The 25,149-nt window shown below is 35.3% G+C and overlaps 1 protein-coding gene across 1 annotated transcript in view; it reads left to right on the top strand.

Annotated features, from left to right (window-relative positions):
- Positions 1-15,602, top strand: part of LOC136032215 (tyrosine kinase receptor Cad96Ca-like) — a 102,018-nt gene extending 86,416 nt beyond the window's left edge. Inside the window, exon 9 of the mRNA XM_065712427.1 lies at positions 15,272-15,602. Coding sequence (XP_065568499.1) covers positions 15,272-15,546 — 275 coding nt within the window. The 3' untranslated portion in view covers positions 15,547-15,602. The remainder of the gene's footprint in view (positions 1-15,271) is intronic.
- The last annotated feature ends 9,547 nt before the right edge of the window (positions 15,603-25,149 follow it).

Below are 25,149 nucleotides of genomic sequence, written 5' to 3'. Positions count from 1 at the left end.
CATGGAAATTCTCTTCCCTCGTGAAAAATTCCTCCATGGAAAGATCCTCCCACGTAACCTGCCTCCCACCGACCCACCCTAACCCCAACACAAAAAAGTCCCCCCTGAAAACGTCTGTACACTTCATAATTAACAACTACTATGTGTAAAGAATGGTCAAAGTTTATAAGTTGCTGCCCCTCCCCCGGGAACTGTGGTGGATTTAGTCATCCCCAAAGACATAGTTATTAGGTTTTTGACTAAGTTAAACAGAATGGCTATCTCAAAATTTTGATCCGATGTCCTTGGAGAAAAATGTGCGTTAGAGGAAGCCTCCGTGCCCTCCAATTTTTTGGTAACTTGAAAAGGACACTAAAACTTTAATTTACGTTAGAATGAACCCTCTTGCGACATCCTAGGACAACTAGGTCGATACGATCACCCCTGAGGAAAAAAACAAAAAAAAATACGTACCCGTTATATGTCTTCTGGCAAAAATACAAACTTCCACCTTTTTTATGATAGGGACTTGAAACTTCTACAGTAGGGTTCTCGGATACGCTGACTCTGATGGTGTGCTTTTGTTAAGATTCTGTGACTTTTAGAGGGTATTTCCGCCTATTTTCTAAAACAAGGCACATTTTCTCAGGCTCGTAACTTTTGACCGGTAAGACTAAACTTGATGAAACTTATGTATTTAAAATCAGGATTAAAATGCAATTCTTTTGATGTAACTATTTGTGTCAAAACTTCGTTTTTTAGAGTTTTGGTTACTATTGAGCCTGGTCGCTCCTTACTACAGTTCGTTACCACAAACTGTTAGAAAATGTAACTTGTAAATGAATAAAAGTAATATATTCTTCTATAACGTTGAGATAGAACTTACCAATGTCTCAGGTTTTCCCATCCCTTATTTGTTCTTGTTTTTTTTCTGCCCATGGTGAAAGTTCAAATGCTAAACTGTTATCTGACTTGTAACCAACCAAATTCCAATGGTCAGCTGTTACCAATTAGACTTGTGAAAAATCTAAATTCCCTTTAAATCCGCTCGTAATGTTCAAGGAAGTCAACAGTCTTTAAATATTCTGGTACACCCATCAAGGAGCAATTAAGCCAATGAGAAAGGAGGAAATCTCGTTGCGTATTTCAATGCTATTGGAAATAGTATTCGCTTTCAACCTAGGAGATTGACCTTAAAGATTCTTCAACCGTTTCTTGAAAGAGCCTATGGTACAGGACCCTCGAATCCCAACAGCAACTATCAGACCAAAGTCTAAGCGCACTGCAGGGGTGGATGGCACTAGCACATTCTTCGGGTTCCTAGTTTCATAAGGACTGACGTTTCTAACAATCTCAAGAAGCCCAGAAAAAATTGATGGAAGGTCTCAACGGAAATACTGAAATGCAATGAGAGAGGTGTAATATATGAATATCTTTAATCTTCAGAAGTTCAACAGAAATATGGGTGGTAGACTGAAGGACTTTTGCTGATTTCAGTTGGAGATTATGTAAAGGTGTAAGTACAGATGGAAATGTAGACATCCACACTGACGAGCAGAAACATAAATAAGGGTAAATAACAGAGAAGTATAATAGACGAAGGATAGAGAAAGGAAAGACTCGCTTTAGCTTCCGAATAATTCCATGGCCTCGAGAAACCTTTAATCTCATTGACTCAATATGCCGCTTGAAAGATAGATTTTCATCCAGAAGTACTCCAAGGAATCGAACAAACCGGTCAGCTGGGCGGGCTATGGGGCCCTTAGATGTTTGAAGCTCTGTCACTGTAGAGCTGCTTTTGCCTATGCGGGAGAATATAAGAAGAAACGATTCTTTTACATTCAAAGCTAATAAATTTGCATCAAACCAATGATATATGTTCCCTGTCATCGATTGTAGCTTGAGGATAAAGAATGATTCATCAGGTGCTGCAGCCCACAGGGTGCTGTCGTCGGCGATTGCAGAGAGTTCTTCATGTTGACCAGGCGTATCCAAAGCTCCAACCACAGCATCACCTTTTTGGCACAAATGACAACAGAAATCAGATCGTGGGTTCGCAAATAGTCGATAGAGGTCGTTGACATATATGAGGAAAAGAGACGGCCCAAGAACTGAGCCTTGTGGCAATCCATATTCAACTGGAACATGCTCATCAGAAGAATGGATCGGCCAGTTAGGAATGAAGAAAACCAGGGCAGAGCTTCTCCATGAACACCTTGATGCGATAACTTACCATTAAGTATCTCGTGTGTAAGGCTGTCAAAAGCTTTCTTCACATCAAGGAATATTGCCGCAGGGATAAGGCCGAAGTCTAAAGACTGTCGTACAAAATGAAGAAGCATATTAAATGCGTGTTCTGTTGAGCAATTCTCCCGAAAACCAAACTGGTGCCGATGAAAAACTTCTTCGCGTCCAGGAAACTCATCAGACGCTTTAGCATAGCCTTTTCAAATATCTTAGAAAAAACAGACAGAAGGGATATAGGCCTATAGTTCCCCGGTCCTCCCGGTCACCTCCTTTAAATAGTGCTATCACTCGTGCCAACTTGAGACGCTGAGGGAATATTCCGAGCTTGAATGACTGGTTAACTAAGTTGCACAGTGGTGTAATAATTGAGGGAAGAATCTGTTTAATTAATTGGGCAGGAATTCGGTCGAATCCAGATGAAGAATTTTTTTAAGACGAAATTATCATTATCAGTTCCTGCTCCGTAACTGACTCAAGAACCATCGACTTTGCTCAGGAAGGACCGAGGAACTGCTTCCAAGATCTAGAACTTGAAGAAGGACCACACCTAACGCCGTTGTCTTCCCAACGTCAGCAAAAAATTTAGTCATCTGATGTCGCACTTGGTCTTCATTCAAGAAAGCTGATTCTGAACATTAAGTGATTTAGGGAGCTTTCGAGGACTTGACGATGGTTGCGTAACTTCCTTAGTTATATCCCAAGTTTTCTTAATATTTTTTCCGCAATCCGCAAACCTTCGGGAAAAATATGTGATTTTAGCCTTTCGAATCAGAGTTTTAAGCATCTTCCGATATAGTTTAAAAGCCTCTAATTTAGCATCGCTTGGTCTGTTCCTGTACTCTTTCCAAAGGTTCTGTTTCCTCTTTATTGACTTCAGTATTCCAGCTGTAGTCCATGGGGCTATGGGTGTTGATCTCTTAGAAAGACTTGGTTGGGATGTTCGGCAATGGTGGATAAATTTCTCCTTTACTGTTTCATATAAAAAAAAATCAAATACCTTATTATGATTTTCTAAGCTCACTCTCTCAAGTGTTGTAAACTCCAATGACGTTGTGAACAAATAATCTTTGAGCTTTTCGATGTTTGCTGGTGTATATCGGAATCTTGGTTTATTATCAGGGGCTATTCGGTTGGCAAGCCGAGGGAGTGGAAGTAAAACTCCTACTGGGAAATGATCCGATGTATCTGATAGTAGCACTTAATTTTTTACAGAATGTATGGATGAGAACACATTATCAATTAAGGTTGCAGATTGGTTCGAAATTCGTGTAGGGATATTTGTACAGGGAGTTAATCCGGACGAGATTACTTGTGCCAGTATATCACAAGCCTCACTCGATGACATATCTATCATGTCAACGTTAAAATCACCCATTAAAATTATTTGTGTCTTTTCAGACAATACTTTCCCAAGAACATTCTCTAATATTTCCATAGATTTTTTCGTTGATCCGCTTGGAGATCTGTATATCTCACCAATTATTATCTTTTCTTTGGAGCTAGTAGCTAATTCTGTGAAATGAGATTCAAATACCCGTTCAACATTTGTAGACAGATCATCTTTTCTTACAACTGCCAGATTACTCAATACATAAAATCCTAGCCCCCCCCCTTTTCGCTCTATTTCTATTTAGGAATATTAAATTATATCCAGGTATATCCATAAGTAGTTGGTTCTTATCATTTAAAAAAGTTTCACATAAGCCAATGTGAAACTCGCCAGGGCGAGAATTCCTGCATATAAGCTGTATATCATCCAGGGAAGAATTCAGCCCTTGAGCATTCAAATGCACAACCCAGAGGACATCCTCCCGCCGAGCTCCAACATCCCATAATCCAAACTCCTCCACAAAATGACTATCAGTAATATTAACTCAATTTTCATCGAAATTCATGTTCGGTGTTCTTCCTATCGGGTTATTCAAAATTTCATTAAAATTTACTCTACGACTTTCATATTCATCTAGTTTCCTTTTCGTGAGATTAGCTTCAGTCCTCAATGAAAATACAATTTCATACATTACTACTTACCAATATAGGTGATGAATAGAGACCACGCTGTAGTCGAGTGAACACGGGTGACGTTGACATCCTAATGACAGGAAATTCATAAGGCGAAGGCACGAACTTGAATTTTTGGTCTGGAACGGAAAAATATTTACAAGTAAAAAAGTAAAGAAAGGAGTATAAATATCATGGAAAGAGGGAAATGGAAATATAAGAAAATAAATAAAAAAACATAGATACGCACATTGCAAAAGAAAGCAAGAAAGGAGTAAATAATATAGTAAATACATAAAAGGAAAAATAAGACAATAATTTAAAAAAAAACACTTACGGACGTTGCAAAAAAGAGCAGGAAATTTGCATCTTCTCACTTTACTGAGGCGAAAATACTCAACAGTTCATGTCACGCGTCAGAAGCATCATCATGCAACACCCGGGTGTATTCCTCCACGGTTTCTCAAAATCTAGCATGTCACAAGAGATTGCGATCTTGGGATGTCTTGAAACGTCTTGAAAAATCATCTTGAAGAAAAATGGCTTAGTAAACGTCTTGAAATGTCCTGAAACGTGCTGAGGAAAAATGTCTTAGAAAACGTCTTGAAACGTTTTAAAAATGTTTTGAAAAAAAAAAATGTTTGAAAAATGTCTTGAAAGGTCTTGTAAGACGTCATGAAGAAAACTGTCTTAAAAAATGTATTGAAATATACCGAAACCCTTGAAAAACGTCTTGAACAAAATTTTTTAAAAAACGTCTTGGAATGTCTTGAAACATCTTAGAAAACCTCTTGAAGAAAAATTTCTATGAACCCCCCTCCCCCCTTCACTTGACCAGGAGACTCTAACACTTCCTATTATGTAAGAACCCAAACATGTATTATGTAACTTTCAAAGAAATCATGGGGTTAAAGAAGCCCTGAAGGTTTCTTAAAGAACAATCTTAGAACTCATGGGGGTAAAGAAGCCCCTAAAGGTTTTTTTTTGTCGGTGGTTTTGTTTAGTTTAGCGGAAGGTTTTATTTAAGCATAACATCCTTAGAAAAATACCCCCAATTACGTAACGTGCCCCTGCATCTCTTAGAAAACCTTCCCTATGACGTAACAAGCACTTGTGTCTTGAGTCTTGTGTCTTGGGATCGGGATTCGAAGGGAGGGGGCTGCCCGTAAAAGGTTTATAGCGTCACTACTCCTATTAATGTTTATGCGTGTCGTATTACAGGCTCTACTATTAGTATCAAAATATTTTTTTTCACATGCTCTACATATTAAGAATTAACATTAATATTACCATTAAACATAGCTAATTAATATCATGTTTTAATCACGTTCAGATTTTAACCTCATCAGAGGTCTCTGGAATATCATATAACATTATTATGTTATATATTTTAAAGTACTAGTGCTCTAAGTATGTAATACCATTAATATTTTCTTAAAAATAAATATTGATGCTTTCTCTTTCCTTCTCTGCCTATTGAGATGCATCTATTGACTTTAACCTTCATTTCTAAAAGGGCTCTTTCTTTTTTAACTAAAGAAAAGGGAATCTGAAAAGGATCTGTAAAACGTGCTAAGTTTAATAGTATTCCTATTAAAAGCCAATATGGATTGTAAGCTTTAGTCAAAATCAGAATTTGTAATAAGATACTAGGAACGAACTGGAAATGTTTGACTGTTTTACATTTATTTTCAAAATAATTTTGTCTGCACTAATTTTTGATGTTAGTAAGCTAATAAGTTTTGAAATATTGCAAGTGAACTAGTATAAACGAAAAATTAAACGAGCCAGACTTACATTGCTATGGCAACGTGAAGGGTTGAAGCAACCTTTGGTCAGACCCACCAACAAAAGTGTCGCGGGAGCTGCACTGCTCTGTTATGAAAAAATATTTTCGTAAATATATATATATATATATATATATATATATATATATATATATATATATATATAATACTAACATATATTACACATAACCCTTATAGAAAATATGTCTAAGTAGATTGTGTCGTTAAAACTAATCTAAGTCCCTGTTTATTGACACCCAATCAATGAAGTTGGTTTTAAAACATACCATCTTTACAAGCTTAAGCTTTATTATTTTGACCCCAGTGGTTTCAATTTGGGGGGAAGGGGGTTTCAGTTATTTATTATTGCAACCTAAGATCTCCAGAGATAAGGTCTTGTAATAATTGAAACTTAAAACAGACCAAAATTGCTATCAATATATAACTGAAAAACAAAATAAAATTAAAATGGATTATCACATAAGTAACAGTTCGAATAGGGATAAATCCTTTTATCCGGGTGCTTTGGGGGTTGAAACGAGGGGAGGATCGAGGGGGTGATAGGGGTGAGTTGGAATAAGTCTGGATATGTTACTAAAAACTTACAGGAAAAAACAGGTTTTCCCGAGTGAATGTAACGAGCGACATTTAAACTTAAAACGAACATAGCATATATGTGCTTGAAGATACCCCCAAATCTCCCTGCTTTTGCCCCTGTTTTGACCCGACACCCAATAATTCAAGAACGAAAGCTCATACACAAGGGCAACGGGATAAAAAGCTTTATTATCATAACACCTCAAGAATTAAAGGGCTTATCGATGCACATTCGTTTTAATTAATAAAATTGTTGTTCAAATGTTTTAAAGGGCAGTCGGTAAATAAAAACTTCCAATTACCTACTCGCTATACTTCAAAACAATATCAGTTAAGCATTAGTTAAACTTAGCGTAATATGTCTGTTTAAGTTTCAAATTCGCTCTACTTTTGTTTATAAAATTTGTTCTAATTATTGTTCACTATTCAACAAAACTGAATACGAGTGACAACTCAATGATAGTTCTAATTTTGTTATAAATCATAACTATTTTATCTTTATTCGTGAAGAATTTGCTGATCGATTAAACAAATAAATAAAGTAAATAAATAAAAAACATACAAAACACCCCCCCCCCCCCCATTTTTTTCTGGCGTCCTCTTATCCTGTTTTTCCTTTTTTTAGTCTTTTTTTAGAATAAATTGATCAATTTGGTCAATTATTGGCACCTTTGTAATATTGCCCCCCCCCCAAGATTTTGTTCATTGGTGCCCTTGTCACATTGGGCGTCCCCCGAGATTTTAGAGGTAATGATGTATATCACTTTGAAAAACTAGCATATACTGGCTATATCAAACAGTTCGTGGTAACGAACTGTAGTAAGGAGCGACTCGGCTCAATAGTAACCAAAACTCTAAAAAATGGAATTTTGGTACCAATAGCTACATCAAAAGAATCGAATTTAATGCTGATTTTAAATATATAAGTTTCATCAAGTTTAGTCTTACCCATCAAAAGTTACGAGCCTGAGAAAATTTGTGTTGAGAAACGAGCCTGAGAAAATTTGTGTCACACCATCAGATTCAGCGTATCAGAGAACCCTACTGTAGAAGTTTCAACACAAAATGTGGAATTCTCCTATCTACAAAAATGTGGAATTCTATGTTTTTTGCCAGAAGGCAGATCACGGATGCGTGTTTATTTGTTTGTTTTGTTTTGTGTTTATGGCACTTGGTATTAACCAAGTGACATATAGCAATCGCCAATTCTGTCGGTCTGTCGGTCCCGGTTTTGCTACTTTAGGCACTTCCAGGGAAGCTAGGACGATGAAATTTGGCAGGCGTATCAGGGACGGGACCAGCTTAAATTAGAAATAGTCTTTTTTTCCCAATTTGACCATCTGGGGGGAGTGGGGGGCCGGTTAATTCGGAAAAAAAAAATAGAAAATTGAAGTATTTTTAACTTACGAACTGTTGATAAGATCTAAATGAAATTTGATGTTTGGAAGGTTATCGTGTCTCAGAGCTCTTATTTCAAACCCGATCGGATCTGGTGACATTGGGGGTGGGAGTTGGGAGGGGGAAACCTAAAACTCTGAAAACACTTAGAGTGGAGGGATCGGGATGAAACTTGATGGGAAAAATAAGCATAAGTCCTAGATACATGATTGACATAACCGGAACGGATCCGCTCTCTTTGGGGTAGTTGGGGGAGGGATTAATTCTGAAAAATTAGAAAAAATGAGGTATTTTTAACTTACGAACGGGTGATCGGATCTCAATGAAAGTTGATATTTAGAAGGATATCGTGTCTCAAAGCTCTTATTTTAAATCCTGACCGGATCTGGTGACATTGGGGGAAGTTTGGGGGTGGGGAACCTAAAATCCTGGAAAACGCTTAGATTGGAGGAATCGGGATTAAACTTGGTGGGAAAAATAAGAGCAGAAGTCTTACATACGCGATTTACATAATTGGAACGGATCCACTGTATTGGGGGGGGGGGACTAATTCTGAAAAATAAGAAAAAATGACTTATTTTTTACTTACGAAGGAGTGATCGGATCATCATGAAACTTCATATTTAGAAGGACCTCGTAACTCAGATCTCTTATTTTAAATCTCAACCGGATCAAGCGTAATTGGGGGGGGGGGGGCAGTTGGGGGACCGGAAATCTTTGAAAATACTTAAAGCGGTGAGATCAGGATAAAACTCGATGGGAAGAATAGAAACGTGTCTAAGATACGTGACTGACATAACAGGACAGGATCTGCTCTCTTTGGTGGAATTGGGGGGGGGGTAATTTTGAAAATTGAGGTATTTGTAACTTACGAAAGGGTGACCAGATCTTAATAAAAGTTGATATTTAGAAGGATCTTGTGCTTTAAAGTTCTAATTTTAAATTCCTACCAGATCCTGTGACATTGGGGGGAGTTGGAGGGGGAAACCGGAATTCTTGGAAAACGGGAAAATTGGGGTATTTTTATCTTCCGAATAGACGATCGGATCTTAACAAAATTTGATTATTAGGTGGAATTCATGTCTCAGAGCTCTTCAAATCCCAACCAGATCTTTTGACATTGGGGGGAGTTGGAGGGGGAAATCTTGTAAAAACTTGGAGTGGAGGAATCGGAATGAAGCTTGGTGGATAGAATAAACAAATGTCCTTGATACGTGATTGACAGACTCGTACTGGATTCGCTCTCTTTGGGGGGGGGGGGGGGTTGGGGGAGGGGTTCAGTGATTTGGCGAGTTTGGTGCTTCTGGACGTGCTAGGACGATTAAAATTGGCAGGCGTGTCAGGGAGCGACACAAATTAACCTGATAAAGTCGTTTTCCCAGATTCGACCATCTGGGGCTAAAGGGAGAAGAGAAATTAGAAAAAATTAGGTATTTATAACTTACGAGTGGGTGATCGGACCTTAATAAATTTTTAGAAGGACATAGTGACTCTTATTTTAGAATAATGACCCTTATTTAGAAGGACATCAGAGCTCTTATTTAAATCCTGACCGGCATTAAGCCTCTTATTTCCCTTTTTAAATCAATCTATTGATTCATAGAGTTTTGTTAGAACTCATAGGCCTACCATATGATGTCTTGGCTCTTAGCTCTTCTCGGCTCGTCACAAGTGCCATGTGAGCTCTTAGCTCTTGTTTTTTTTTCGAGGGGTGATCGTATCTACCCAGTTGTCCTAGAATGTTGCGAGAGGGCTCATTCTAACGGAAATAAAAAGTTCTAGTGCCCTTTTTAAGTGACCGAAAAAATTGGAGGGCACCCAGGCCCCCTCCCACGCTAATTATTTTCCCAAAGTCAACGGATCAAAATTCTGAGACAGCCATTTTATTCAGCATAGTCGAATTACCTTATAACTATGTCTTTGGGGACGACTTGCTCCCCCACAGTCCCCGTGGGAGGGGTTACAAGTTCAAAACTTTGACCAGTGCTTACATATAGTAATGGTTATTGGGAAGTGTACAGGCGTTTTCAGGAGGATTTTTTGCTTGGAGGCAGGGGTTGAGAAGAGGGAGATATGCTGGGGGAGCTTTCCATCGAGGAATTTGTCATGGGGGGAAGAAAATTTCCATGAAGGGAGCGCAGGATTTACTAGCATTACTTAAAAAAAAATGAAAAAATAAATATGATAAAGTTTTTTCAGCTGGAAGTAAGCAGCAGCTTTAAAACTTAAAACGAACAGAAATTATTACCCATATGATGGGCTCACCTCCTCCTAATACCTTGCTCTTTACGCTAAAGTATTTTTAGTAATTTCAACTATTTATTCTGCGGCTTTTGCGATTCAGGGGTCATTCTTAATGAATTGGGACAAAATTTAAGCTTTAGTGTGAAGAGCGAGGTACTGACGAGGGGGCGAACCCCCTCATATATGTAATAAAAACATGAGAATACAAAAGTTCTTTACGTAAGCTAATTTATAAGTTACGTATACCTTTTACTTATAAAAAGATTCGTAAAAAATTAAAAGTTCTAGTTGTCATTTTAATTAACCAAAAATCGGAGGGCAACTAGGCTTCCTCCCCCGCTCTTCTTTTCTCAAAATCATTCGATTAAAATTATGAGAAAGTCATTTAGCAAAAAAAAAAAAAAAATATACACATTTCGTTTTAATTATTCCTCTGCGGAGAGCCAAAATCAAAACATGTATTGATTCAAAAACGTTCAGAAATTAAATAAAAAAAACAAGTTTTTTTAAATGAAAGTAAGGAGCGACATTAAAACTTAAAACGAACAGAAATTACTCCGTATATGAAAGGGGCTTTACTGTTTTTTACTGTTTTAAAATGTAGAGTTAAGAGAAAGAGTCAAACTTTAGCGTGAAGAGCGGGGGGTTGGAAGGAAAAGCCCCTTTCATATACGGAGTAATTTCTGTTCGTTTTAAGTTTTAATGTCGCTCCTTACTTTCATTTAAAAAAACTTGTTTTTTTTATTTAATAACGAAAAAGAAAGAGAGAGATAATTTGATGCAGGAGTATAATTTGCCAGGAGGACAAGAAAGAGTCATTTTTAAACTTAAAAATGAACAGAAGTTATCCCGAGGATAAGGGTTGCTGCCCTCTTCTCAAAACACCCGCTACTTGCGGTAAAGTTTGACTTTTTGTTTGAGTTTCTTAGAAACGGCTGCTCAAACACAAGGACAGTTGAATTGGAACAAGAAGTATTCTTTAAAGTACAATTAAAATTTAGCTTAAGATCACATATTCTTGATATTTTTTCTCGGAATATGCTAAACTTCATGTTTTTGCAGAGTACTCTTGAAGAAGATCACTCGCCTTCTTGAAGGGGTTTCCTCTTTTTTTGGGAAAATCAGGTTACTTTTCTCAAGCTTGTAGCTTCTGATGGGTAGCTTTAAACTTAAAAAATTCTATGTTTTCAAAATCAGCACAATAAGCAAATTCTTTTTGGTATAAGATGTTTTATCTTGTACCAAAAATTTCCTTTTATAGCGATTCAGTTACAACTAACCTGAGTCGCTTTATACTTACAGTTCGTTAGACCGAACTGTTTTATAAATATGCTCAGACGGATTTCTTGGTGGGAAGTGATGTTAGTTAATACCATTCGACACTTCTCTGGAAATGCTGACTGTCATGAATTTAGAGTGAAGGACATCCTTTTTAGAGCTTTTATCTGATGGGATGGGTGAGAAGGTGGTAGTCCTGAAATTCACCACACGCATGCGCATTATTTTTCTTATTTTAATGTGTAATCCAGCTCACTGTGGAAACTGGACTAGCATTTATTATGGAAAATTAAAAACAGTTTTTTTTTTCCACTTCGGCGAGATGTCAAATTTCGAATATGCTTTAAATCTTATACTCATAGGAACTAGAAGAAATATATATATTCTTTTCTTGACAGAAGAAATATATTGTCTACCTAATTATTTGTCATCTGGATCTGAAACACAGTATGGTTTGGATCTGGTAAAATGAGGAAATTCCTTTTCAAAAGGAACTTACATGGATGCTGAGAAGAAATGTTCTTACAAACCATATAGAAATTAATCCTCTGGTTCCAGCATGCTTTTATTTCAATTCTTGCATGAGACTTTCGTAACTTCAGAAACACTTGGACAAAGGAAATAATTGGCTTATGACTTTCCTACCTTACTGGCCTTACATAAATTACTTCTTTTAAAATTTTAATATTAGTTTTTAAACTATTGTATCATGAACATACTAATGCCTTTATCTTGGCCTTGTGGGAAGGTTATACCACTCGAAAATACGGAGTTTAAAGATACATGGCCAGTCAATACAAATAGGTTCTAAGACCACATTGGCTATGCATAACCCGCAAAGAAAAAAACGAAGAACGAAAACTAAAAGACAAGACAACAGCGAGGGCAAGTTTCACCCCGAGATTAACGAAAAAACATAAACAAAACGAATGTTTTGGATGAGATTTGTTCTAAACGGTTTTCAGTGCTGAAAAGAATAAACGTAATATCAAAGAAAAATATAATCTTTGGAAATACTTAAGAATAAAGACGTAACTTGAAGGGAAAAATAAGAAAAACAGAAAAAAGCAGCTTTTTGATGTTCGGTCACTTTTTGCTTTTGTTACCATAAGGCTATTGTTTTTTTTTTCTAGTTTTCTGTTCAATTTAAAATTTTCATTCTTGAGTGCTTCCAAACATTAATTTTTCTTTTATACTCTAAAGATATTCTTTTATAAAGGAGTAATCTTCTGACCAATGTTCATTGTTGGTAGACGCTGATAATTTACTACACTCTTGTTGGGTTCACTGGTATTGTCATCTTGGAAAGTTTTGAGGGGTTAGAAGAATTGATGAGCACATTTTAAATAATCTATAAATTATGGATCTCAAGTAGATATGGTAGATGTATTCCAATAACAAGAGGGAAGTATAGGTAGATTCAAGGCACTTTACTTAGTTTGACTTATATTTAGGCAATCACTCGCTCAATAAAGAAATTGAGTAGATATTCCTGATTCAGTTAGACTTAGTTGACACTTTTTAAAATTCAACTTTTTAATAATTAAAGTAATATAGAGAAAAAAGGCGATATCAATAACAAAAGTTAACAGCTATATAGGCAGTGTGGGGTGTAGGAAATTAGGAATGGAACTTCTAGGCTAAATCACTACAAGTTATCCATATTTGTACCATTTCTGCTGTGTTTTTATATGAATTAATAGTTTTTTTGTGTTTTTAAGAGCTTTCTCTCCCCCCCCCAACTCAAGAAATTACTGTGTACAAGTCTGCAAAGTAAGCTGTTATCTTACAGGAATTATGATCATAGCCTATTGAGAAAAATGAATATTTTAAATGAGGCTAGTGTTCAGCCTCTTTGCTGAAACTATCCGACTTCCAGAATCTGGACACGAGAAGTTGACATCATCCTGAAATCCCTTTAATAAAATACGCCTTTTATCATTATATGAATTTGAAAATACGCAACAAAATGCCCTAGAAAGATGTTGTGATTTTTTAGATCAAAATCCATATTTTTGTGTAAGTCAAATATTTCAATGAAAGTTTTACTGTTTCTACCATTTGTTCAAAGTATTATTTGCCATTTTTATTCAAGTCTCTCAAACCTTGATCTACCAGTGTCAATATTCTTCTGATCTTACATGACTATCTGAAGAGATTTGATTTAGAGATGCTGAATATCCCTTGTTTCGATATATATTTTTTTTTTCAAGTGTTGAATACTTCAAGGTGGAATGCTTTAATTCGCTTTATTTCATGTCCGTATTTTTATGTAACTGATAATGGTTTACTATATTAAATTGTGTTAAAGACATGGCCACACAGGCAAAAAAGATTAGTGGCTGATTTTTTTAATGGTCAAGTTCAAATGTCTCTCTCTCCAAAAAGAAGGAATACAAATCTAAGTTTCGAGGAAACGAGCTCTAGGGGTTGTTTTATGTAAGAGTTAACCTCGGAGTGATCCAGCTAATTGTCGGCCAATATATTTATTGTCAGTATTTAATAATTTTTTTTTAAAAGGCTAGCTTTCCTGTCTACTTTCCTTTTGAGAAGTAAACAATTTTTTCTTGGCTTTCAATTTGGTTTCTGAGCTAAGCACTCAACGCTTGTACTACTCTTTCGGATTTTCTACATCGGCTCTTGAATCTAGCCTGATTCCTGCCATTCTATTTTTCGATATCCCAAAAGCTAATGGTTTCTTAGCCCACCATAATCTGCTCTTTAATTTGTCTTATTAAATTATCTCATTAAATTTTCCTACAAGGGATGCTAGAGCTTGATGTGATCCCTATTTGTCAGGAAGGGTTATTTCCGTGGATCCTCTTTTTGGTTCACCTTCTCATGTTAAGTTTGGGATCCCACAAACCTCGGTTCTAAGCTCAGTTCTGTTCTTGGTTTATGTTAATGATCTTTTCTTTACGGCTATGACCCAAAAGCAAACAGTTTGTTGTCGTCTATGCCGTCTCGAATCTTTCCATACCCACAAATGTAGATATCCATCATCTGGTGGCATTCCAGTTGCATATACTGGCGACAGTAATCTTGGCACTACTGTCAAAACAGAGCCTGTGTCTGTTTTAAGCTGACTGTTTTGTTTGAGAGAGCTATTCCATGGTTTGATGCTAATTGTCTGGCATTAAATTTCACTAAGTCGAGCTCCCTGACTTTCTCATGTTTTTTTTTTCATAATTGTCAGCACTTTTCGGAAATTCGTCTTTCAAGGGGTTCTCTCAGTAGATCAAATGATCGTTTTGTTCGAATCTTGGGTATATATATATCTATATATATATATATATATATATATATATATATATATATATATATATATATATATATATATATATATATATATATATATGTATATATATATATATATATATATATATATATATATGTATATATATATATATATATATATATATATATATATATATATATATATATATATATATATATATATATATATATATACGTAGAGTTGATGTCTCTGGTCCAAGCTGGAATAATGTGTTGTTTGTTGATTGCTATTTTCCTTTTTAGTGTGTGTGTATTTTTGTTTCCCCTTTTTTCTTTTGTCTGTTTTGGTGTTTTCTTTCTCCCCGCATTCCTGGCCATAAGCCCCTGCATTGGGGAGGGTTGTATTTGATGCTTGATGTGTTGATATTTTTGTTTAATAACTCTTATCTTACTTAATTTATCTTAACATAATTAGTTTTCGTTTATACCTTTATTGTTTGCAGGCTCTACTCCATATCCTGGCTTAGCTGCAGGAGAAGTGATGAACAGAGTTCGGGATGGCTACAGGCTGGAAAAGCCAGACCATTGCAGACGAGAAGTATACAATCTGATGTTTTACTGCTGGGATTCCAACCCAGATGGAAGACCAGCATTTTCAGAGCTGGTGGAGCGGTTTGAGGAGCTTTTATCTGCTGATGTAGACTACATAGAGCTCGAAAGATTTCCTGACCATTCTTATTATAATGTTGTGCAAAGCGAAGCCTCTGAAAAAATATGAACGATATTATAAATTTTTGTCCGTAAAATTCGTTAATATATTCTGCTACTCTTTAATTGTTCTCTTTTTTATGCCTGAACTAACTAAACTCGAAAGAAAGGCGGAAAAAATGGGGTCAGCAACAAGGCATACAACGAAATCAAAATAGGAAAAACTTAAAGATTTTAGGGGAAAATGGAGGGCAAAGATCACCATCCTAAATACGTGCAAGAGAAAAATGAATGTTATATAGAACAGGTTTGGGGAATTTATGGTAGACACTCCACTTGCCTGGGTAGAGAATTTAAAGTACCGAAACCCTTTAGGCAAGTGTGTATTCTCCTGATGAACCACTGTGTTGGGTTGTTGCCTCTGAATTATTTGTCTTTTTTTTACTGTTTTTATTGTTTGGTGAATGACGACTTATACCTATTGACGACACGACTGCCTGTCCATGGATTATTCTTTGTGGTTGATTGTGTATGGCTATGCTGTTTGACCTATGTGATTGTATGGATGAGTAGGGTTAAGGCCTCATCAAACAGTTCGTGGTAACGAACTGTAGTAAGGAGCGACCCGGCTCAATAGTAACCAAAACTCTAAAAAATTGAATTTTGATATCAATAGCTACATCAAAAGAATCGCATTTTAATGCTGATTTTAAATATATAAGTTTCATCAAGTTTAGTCTTACCCATCAAAAGTTACGAGCCTGAGAAAATTTGCCTTATTTAGGAAAATAGGGGGAAACGCCCCCTAAAAGTCATAGGATCTTAACGAAAATGACACCATCAGATTCAGCGTATCAGAGAACCCTACTGTAGAAGTTTCAAGCTCCTATCTACAAAAATGTGGAATTTTGAATTTTTTGCCAGAAGACAAATCACGGGTGCGTGTTTATTTGTTTGTTTGTTTTTTTTTTTGGTTTTTTTTTCCCAGGGGTCATCGTATCGACCAAGTGGTCCTAGAATGTCGCAAGAGGGCTCATTCTAACGGAAATGAAAAGTTCTAGTGCCCTTTTTAAGTGACCAAAAAAATTGGAGGGCACCTAGGCCCCCTCCCACGCTCATTTTTCTCCAAAGTCAACAGATCAAAATTTTGAGATAGCCATTTTCTTCCGCATAGTCAAAAACCATAATAACTATGTCTTTGGGAATGACTTACTCCCCCAAAGTCCCTGGGGGTGGGGCTGCAACTTACAAACTTCGACCAGTGTTTACATATAATAATGGTTATTGGGAAGTGTACAGTCGGTTTCAGGGGATTTTTTTTTTGGTTTTGGGGGTGGGGTTGAGGGGAGGGGGCTATGTGGAAGGATCTTTCCATGGAGAAATGTGTCATGGGGGAACAGAAATTCAATGAAAAGGGCGCAGGATTTTCTAAAATTACTATAAAAAAACTATGAAAAAATAAACATGGAAAATTTTTTTTCAATTGAAAGTAAAGAGTAGCATTGAAACTTAAAACGAACAGAGATTATTACGCATGTGAGGGGTTCTAAAAATACTTTAGCATAAAGAGCGAGGTATTTAGGAGGAGATAAATACCTCGCTCTTTATGTTATAGTATTTTTAGTAATTTCAACTATTCATTCTACGGCCTTTCTGATTCAGGGGTCATTCTTAAAGAATTGGGACAAAACTTGCGATTTAGTGTAAAGAACGAGGTATTAACGAATGTACAAACCCTCTCATATACATAATAAAAATTAAAGAATATAAAAGTTTGTTACGTAAGATAATTCATAAGTTACGTATATTTTTTACTAATAGAAAAATTCGTTAAAAATAAAAATTTATAGTTGCCTTTTTATGTAACCGAAAAATTGCATGGCAACTAGGCCTCCTTTCCCATCCCTTATTTCTCAAAATTGCCTGATCAAAACTAAGAGAAAGCCATTTAGCCAAAAAAGGAATTAATATGCAAATTTCATTTTAATAATTTATGTGTGGAGAGCCAAAATCAAACATGCATTAATTCAAAAACGTTCAGAAATTACATAAAAAAAACTAGTTTTTTTAACTGAAAGTAAGGAGCGACATTAAAACTTAAAACGAACAGAAATTACTCCGTATATGAAATGGGTTGTCCCCTCCGCAATCCCTCGCTCTTTACGCTAAAGTTTGACTCTTTGCCACAATTCTGCTTTTTAATACAATTAAAAGCTTTAGCGTAAAGAGCGAGGGATTGCGGAGGGGACAACCCATTTCATATACGGAGTAATTTCTGTTCGTTTTAAGTTTTAATGTCGCTCCTTACTTTCAGTTAAAAAAACTAGTTTTTTTTTATGTAATTCAAGTACTGATCTATATTAATCACTAATGTAGGAAAACAGTCTTCCTTTTCTCCTTCTGTCTTTTTTTTTTTTTTTTAATGTGTTTGTGCTGTTGCGTTGGTGATTTCTCTTTTCATTATATATATATTACAAATATAATTATATATATAAATATATATTTTACAAATATAATTATATATATAAATATATAACTTACTAAACCTGAATTTACCATCTTTCATAAACGCCTTCTTGGGAAAGTCCTTTCATGAAAAAGTAGTAAGCTGTATTGAAATAGGATATACCGGTTTGAATCCAAAAGTAGTTTTGAGGCAGATTAAATATTACAGACATGTGCTGAAATAACTTATAGCCAGAAAATTTAATGATTGAAATAATTTAAAGGCATGGAGTGTCATTCGCGCTTTATTTGAAATTTTATTTTGAAGTTTTTACTTGTCCAGTTAATTTCTTGTACACTTAAAACAAGAGTATTTCAAAGAAAGAAAAAACTATTGAAAATTTATCACATATTAAACAAACTAAGACTAATTATTGCTGCAAATATGATCGAAAAAAAGCTTGAAGTTTGCGAAATAGTTAATATTTTTAAAAGCACAATGAAAAGAGCAGTATTTCAAAAGTTTTTTTATCTTTAATTAAGTGCAAAAGGTACTCTGGACTTTTGGGTGGCTTAAGGAAACGGCGAAATCCTACCTATATGAGGTATTTCACTTTTTTATAAGTTTGTCTTTATTTTTAATTGTAATTTCTGTTCATGTTTATGTCTGATGTCTTCGTTTAGGTTAATTTTGATTATTTCACGTTTTACATATTGTGGAAGCTAACTTTCTGCTAATTTTAAGTTTTTATGCTCGCTCTCTATTTTTCCTAAAACAAATCATTTCCAAATTCAATCTTTATTTAATTATTTTTCGGTGCGGTTTTTGTATATATTAATAAACAGTATTATTGAAAAATCAGTCCTATTAATATTTGTAAGTTATTGTCAGTAATAATTGTAGTTACTGTCAGCAGAAAATAAGAAACGTTGCAGTAATAAATATGTGAGACTAATGGTATTAGGAATAGTCATCATGAGAGAAGCCTTGGTCGGGGAGTCATTGTAGGATCAGTCAAGTTGGGAAGGATCAGGGTGAGAGCATTCATGGTAGTCGTGGTACGGGTACTGAGAACTACTAGTTCATCGCTCTCGTCAACAGCTTTTGGAAACAGTGTGCCTATCCTCGTTTTGTAAACTCCTTGTCTGTTTAATATCGAGCAAAAAGCAAACATTTCCGCGAATAGTATTAGTGTAATAGAAGCTCGATTCATGATTTTTTGAATGAGGAGAAACCTTGTTGTTACAGAAAGCTTTCAATTACGGTGACGGCTGCATTTTAGTGACAAGTTGGAGAATCGACCCTGAGCCTAGCTCAAAATTTCCCAGGTAAGGTTTCGAATTTGCTCACAATAGATAAAAACAACGAACAAAAGAATTCACTTCGCATTTAAGGCTGGATGCATTTGCATTTGTGTAAAAATGTAATTACCATATATGGGCTCCATTGAACTTTGTGGTCCATACACAAAAACCCACTTGCGGGCTCTATTGAACTTTGTGATCAATCAAACAGTTAGTGGTAACGAACTTTAAGTAAGGAGCGACCCGGCTCAATATTAACCGAAACTTTAAAAAAACGGAATTTTTAATCAATAAATACATCAAAAGAATGGGATTTTTATACTGATTTCAAATATATAAGTTTCTTCAAATTTAGTCTTACCCATCAAAAGTCACGAGCCCGATAATATTGCGAAACAACCCCTAGAAGTCATAACATCTTAATGAAAACTACACCATCAGATTCAGTGCATCAGAGAACACTACTGTAGAGGTTTCAAGCTCCTATCTGCAAAATTGTGGAATTTTGTATTTTTTGCCAGAAGAAACGTTACGGATGCGTTTTTTTTCTTCCAATAGGCGATCTTATCGACTCAGTGGTGTGACAGGGCTCATTCAAACGGAAATTAAAGTTCTAGTACCATTTTTAAGTGACCAAAAAACTTAGAGGGCAGCTACGCCCCCTCCCGCGCTCATTTCCCCCCTAACTTACCCGATCAAAATTACGAGATAGCCATTTTGTCCAGCATAGTCGAAATATCCAATCACTATGTCTTTGAGGATGACTTAATCCCCAACAGTCCCCGGGGAAAGGGTTGCAAGTATTTACCAAATTATAAATTCTCAAATCTAATTTTTTCGCTTCAAGTTTCTATTGATCTCACATTTAAAATCTTCTTGAAAATCAGACCAAAAACATCAACAAATCAGACCACTTATTAGAAACGTGTCTTTTTTGAATTACTGCAATACGCTTACTTTAATAAAAAATGATTCTGCATAAATTTACGTTTTTTTTCATGAAAGAAAATAAAAAGGAGCGTCTTTAGTAAATATTTCTAAGCTTTCCATTCAAAGATTTCATTTAGGAAAAGGACTTTCTTTATACTTTTGCTATAGAAAGCAGAGAAAGCAGCTACTTCATCAAGGACAATAAGCTTATTTCCCTATGAACTATACTCCAACTTTTGTAAAAACCTGGAATTCAAGATGAAAAATAGAATGCTGAATGCTAAGAGGATGCACATTTAGCTTTCTGAATTAAGCACAAGAGATAAAACGGATATAGAATTGAATACATTCGACTGAAAGGCACTTAAGCTTTTAAGCACAGTTTCAAATTTTTGTCATATAAGGCTTTCAACGGAACGCCGTTGGCAGTTCGAGAAGTCTTTATTAAATCCGGAGTAGACAAAAAGTAAGGATATATTTCTAGAAATATTACTGAATTTTTCAATAGTCAATTCGTGTTAAAACAATGTGAGTGGAGGGTATATAATCATGTATAATAACAAAGCAATATTCTTCAGCAAGAAAATAAAAACGGCTATTAGAAAAAGAAGAAATATATCTTTTTGTTGGCATGTTTCGTGGTAAAAGAAGAAGGAAAAAAAATGACACCAACACGTGACCGCTGAGGCTCACTTGAACAGAAATATATTTTTTTTCAATGAAAAATGTATGCTTCATAAAACTTCAAAGGTACCGGGAGAGATCAGCCAGCAGAATTCAATGTGGCAAATTTAAACCCACTGAATTCTGTTCAAGAAAAATTAAAAATCTGAAAACTCGACCCAGAAAAAGATAAACCTAGCAATGCTGAATCCGGTCAAAATTTAACCTTACAAAACTAAGCCCGTGCAATATTCAACCCGGTATAATTCGATCAGGAAAATTCAACCAACACGAAAATAATTGAAGCTACAAAACCGGAATCCATAACAAGTTTAAGCCAAGAAAAAAAAATCAGTAAAAAAATGAACCACTGAAATTAAATGAGAATCTAAACAATAATCGTCCAGAAATGAATATATCAAAACCATAAAGAGACCAAAATTCGCAGCGCACACCCTGTTGCAGAATTAGATAAACAAACAAGTTTTTTTTCAAACAAAACTAATTAGGGATATTTAAATTTAAAACGAATAGAAATTGTTCTGTAGACGAGGGGGAAACCTTTTCTTCAACCCGAACCCTTTGCGTTGAAGTTTTACAGGAAAGCTTCGAATATATTGGGATAGAGCAGGGGCGTGCGTAGCTGTATCGGCCTAAGGTGGCTTGGTGCTGCAGCGAGTTGTCAGTAGTAGAAGTAGTAGCATATATATATATATATATATATATATATATATATATATATATATATATATATATATATATATATATATATATATATATATATACTAGCTGTTGGGGTGGCGCTTCGCGCCACCCCAACACCTAGTTGGTGGGGGCGCTTCGCGCCCCCCCCAAGCCCCCCCGCGCGCGTAAGTCGTTACGCGCCATATTAGTTACGCGCCATTGTAGTTGTGTCCCTATGTCCCACCTGTGAATATAGATATATATATATATATATATATATATATATATATATATATATATATATATATATATATATATATATATATATATATATGTTTTTAACTACGTAAAACTTGCGAATATACAACATTCTTTGCTGTCCCATTGTCTGTGCATATAAATAGATTGTCAGGTTTACCGACTCTTGAACATGCAACATATAATGGTCCATGGGAAAACAATCCGTATTCAGATCTATACCTCATGATTCTAATGATTGCCCTTGAGCTTTGTTGATGGTGATTGCTGTTCGACCATTCCCTGAGTCGCCATCGTCATTTATATATCCCCCTGTGCACCCCGGCGTCCCCTTTGTAGTTATGTCCCTGTGTCCCGGTCGTCATTTATATTCCCTGTGTCCCGGTCGTCATTTGTGTCCCGGTGTTCCAGTCTGTGATTTCTCTTTGAGTGTCCCGGGCGTCATTTATATTCCTTGTGTCCCGGTGTCCCGGTCGTCATTTATATCCCCCTGTGCCCCCCGGCGTCCCCATTGTAGTTGTGTCCCTGTGTCCCGGTCGTCATTTATATTCCCTGTGTCCCGGTCGTCATTTGTATCCCGGTGTCCCGGTCTGTATATACATTCGTTTTTTAGTTTTGTTTTTCTCCTTTATTTTTTTCCTTTTTTCTTTTTTTTCTTTTTTAGTTTATTTAGATTTTTAGATTTTTTAGTTTTTTTATTAGTTTTTTTGTAGTTTTTACCATTTTTTTAGTTTTTTTAGTTTTTTTTTTTACTTATGTCCTGGTCGTCATTTATACTCCCTGTGTCCCGGTCGTCATTTGTGTCTCGGTGCTTTGTTGATTGCTAATTTATATTATATTTATATTTTTTATATTTATTAATATTTTTTTAGTTTTCTTTTTCTCTTATTTTTCAGTTTTTTCCTTTTTTTTTAGTTTTTTCTTTTTTAGTTTTTAGTTTTTTTTTTGTTTTTTACCTTTTTTTAGTTTTTTTAGTTTTTTTAGTTTTTTAGCTTTTTTGGTTTTTTTATTAGTTTTTAGTTTTTTTTTAGTTTTTGCCTTTTTTTAGTTTTTTCAGTTTTTTTTAGTTTTTAGTTTTTTACCTTTTTTTAGTTTTTTTTTAGTTTTTTAGCTTTTTTAGTTTTTTTTCTTTTTAGTTTTTTTTGTAGTTTTTACCTTTTCTAGTTTTTTTCTTCTTTTGTATTAGTGTGAAATAATTCAGACGTCATATGCGGACAAACAATACGTCACTCGACAGACAGACAGACAGACATAACCCAATAAACAACTTATTTTTATATATATTTATTCATATTTTTTTAGTTTTCTTTTTCTCTTTTATTTTTCAGTTTTTTCCTTTTTTTTAGTTTTTTTCTTTTTTAGTTTTTAGTTTTTTTTTAGTATTTTACCTTTTTTTAGTTTTTTTTAGTTTTTTTAGTTTTTTAGCTTTTTTAGTTTTTTTATTAGTTTTTATTTTTTTTGTAGTTTTTGCCTTTTTTTTTTTTTCAGTTTTTTTTTAGTTATTAGATTTTTACCTTTTTTTAGTTTTTTTTAGTTTTTTAGCTTTTTTAGTTTTTTTTTCTTTTTAGTTTTTTTTGTAGTTTTTACCTTTTTTAGTTTTTTTCTTCTTTTGTATTAGTGTGAAATAATTCAGACGTCATATGCGGACAAACATGACGTCACCTGATCCACACACAGATCCACACACAGACAACTTATTTTTATATATATATATATATATATATATATATATATATATATATATATATATATATATATATATATATATATATATATATATATATATATATATAAAAATAAGTTGTCTGTCTGTGTGTCTGTCTGTCTGTCAGGTGACGTCATGTTTCTGTGTTGACTGACGTCATCAAGTTAGTTGTCGTCATTTTTGTTATGACGGTGACGTCATTAATGGTATTTAAGACATGCGTTCACGGAAAAATGTTTAATTGTAAAATGACTGAAGAACCTACAATGGCAACAGCCGAGGAAGCTGCTCAAAGAGTATGCCAAAAAACTTGCTGCTGATAGAGAAAGTAAGAAAAGAAAGCGTTCCGAGGAATCACAAGAACAGAATGAAAACAGGCTTGCAGCTAAACAACGCAAAACCGCGCAGTTAGATAAAAATCCACCTGGACAGCGAGAGTCAAAACATATCAAAACTGAAAATGATAGCGATGATGATTGTGTTTGGGATTTTGACTTGGATAAGGTCATCAATGCCTACCAGATTTAAGTTAAAAAAACAAAGGTTCGTCGATATGTACTTCATAGTGACGCTGAAAAATAAAGAAGAAAAAGAAAACTGAAAAAAGAAAAAAGGTAAAAAACTAAAAAAAAAAAACTAAGAAGAAAAAACACTCAAAGAAAAATTACAGACCGGGACACAAATGACGACCGAGACAGAGGGAATATAAGTGACGACCGGGAACCTCAAAGAGAAATTACACACTGGGACACCCAGACACAAATCACGACCGGGACACAGGGAATATAAATGACGACCGGGACATAGGGACACAACTACAACGAGGATGCCGGGGGCAGAGGCAGAATATATAAATGACGACCGGGACACAGGGATTGTTCGAATAGAAATTACAGACCCGGACACCGGGACACAAATGACGACCGGGACACCGGGACACAGGGAATATAAATGACGACTGGGACACTCAAAGAGAAATTACAAACTGAGATACCGGGACACAAATTACGACCGAGACACAGGGAATATAAATGAAGACCAGGACACAGGGACACATCATTAGAATAATGAGGTATAGATCTGAATACGGATTGTTTTTCCCATGGACAATTATATGTTGCATGTTCAAGAGTAAGTAAACCTGACAATCTATTTATATGCACAGACAATGGGACAGCGAAGAATGTTGTATATTCGCATGTTTTACGTAGTTAAAAACATATATTTATATCTATCTCTATTCACAGATGGGACACAGGGACACAACTACAATGGCGCGTAACTAATATGGCGCGTAACGACTTACGCGCGCGGGGGGGCTTGGGGGGCGCGAAGCGCCCCACCAACTAGGTGTTGGGGCGGCACGAAGCACCACCCCAACAGCTAGTATATATATATATATATATATATATATATATATATATATATATATATATATATATATATATATATCTATATATATAAAAATAAGTTGTCTGTCTGTGTGTCTGTCTGTCAGGTGACGTCATGTTTCTGTGTCGACTTACGTCATGAAGTTAGTTGTCGTCATTTTTGCTATGACGATGACGTCATTAACGGTATTTAAGACATTTGCTCACGGAAAAATGTTTAATTGTAAAATGACTGAAGAACCTACAATGGCAACAGCCGAGGAAGCTGCTCAAAGAGTTTATGCCAAAAAAC

The sequence above is a fragment of the Artemia franciscana genome, chromosome 10 (assembly GCF_032884065.1).
Source record: "Artemia franciscana chromosome 10, ASM3288406v1, whole genome shotgun sequence".
Lineage (NCBI taxonomy): Eukaryota > Metazoa > Arthropoda > Branchiopoda > Anostraca > Artemiidae > Artemia > Artemia franciscana.
The sequence above is the reverse complement of the archived record's forward strand: the minus strand, read 5'-3'. Positions and strand labels throughout refer to the sequence as shown.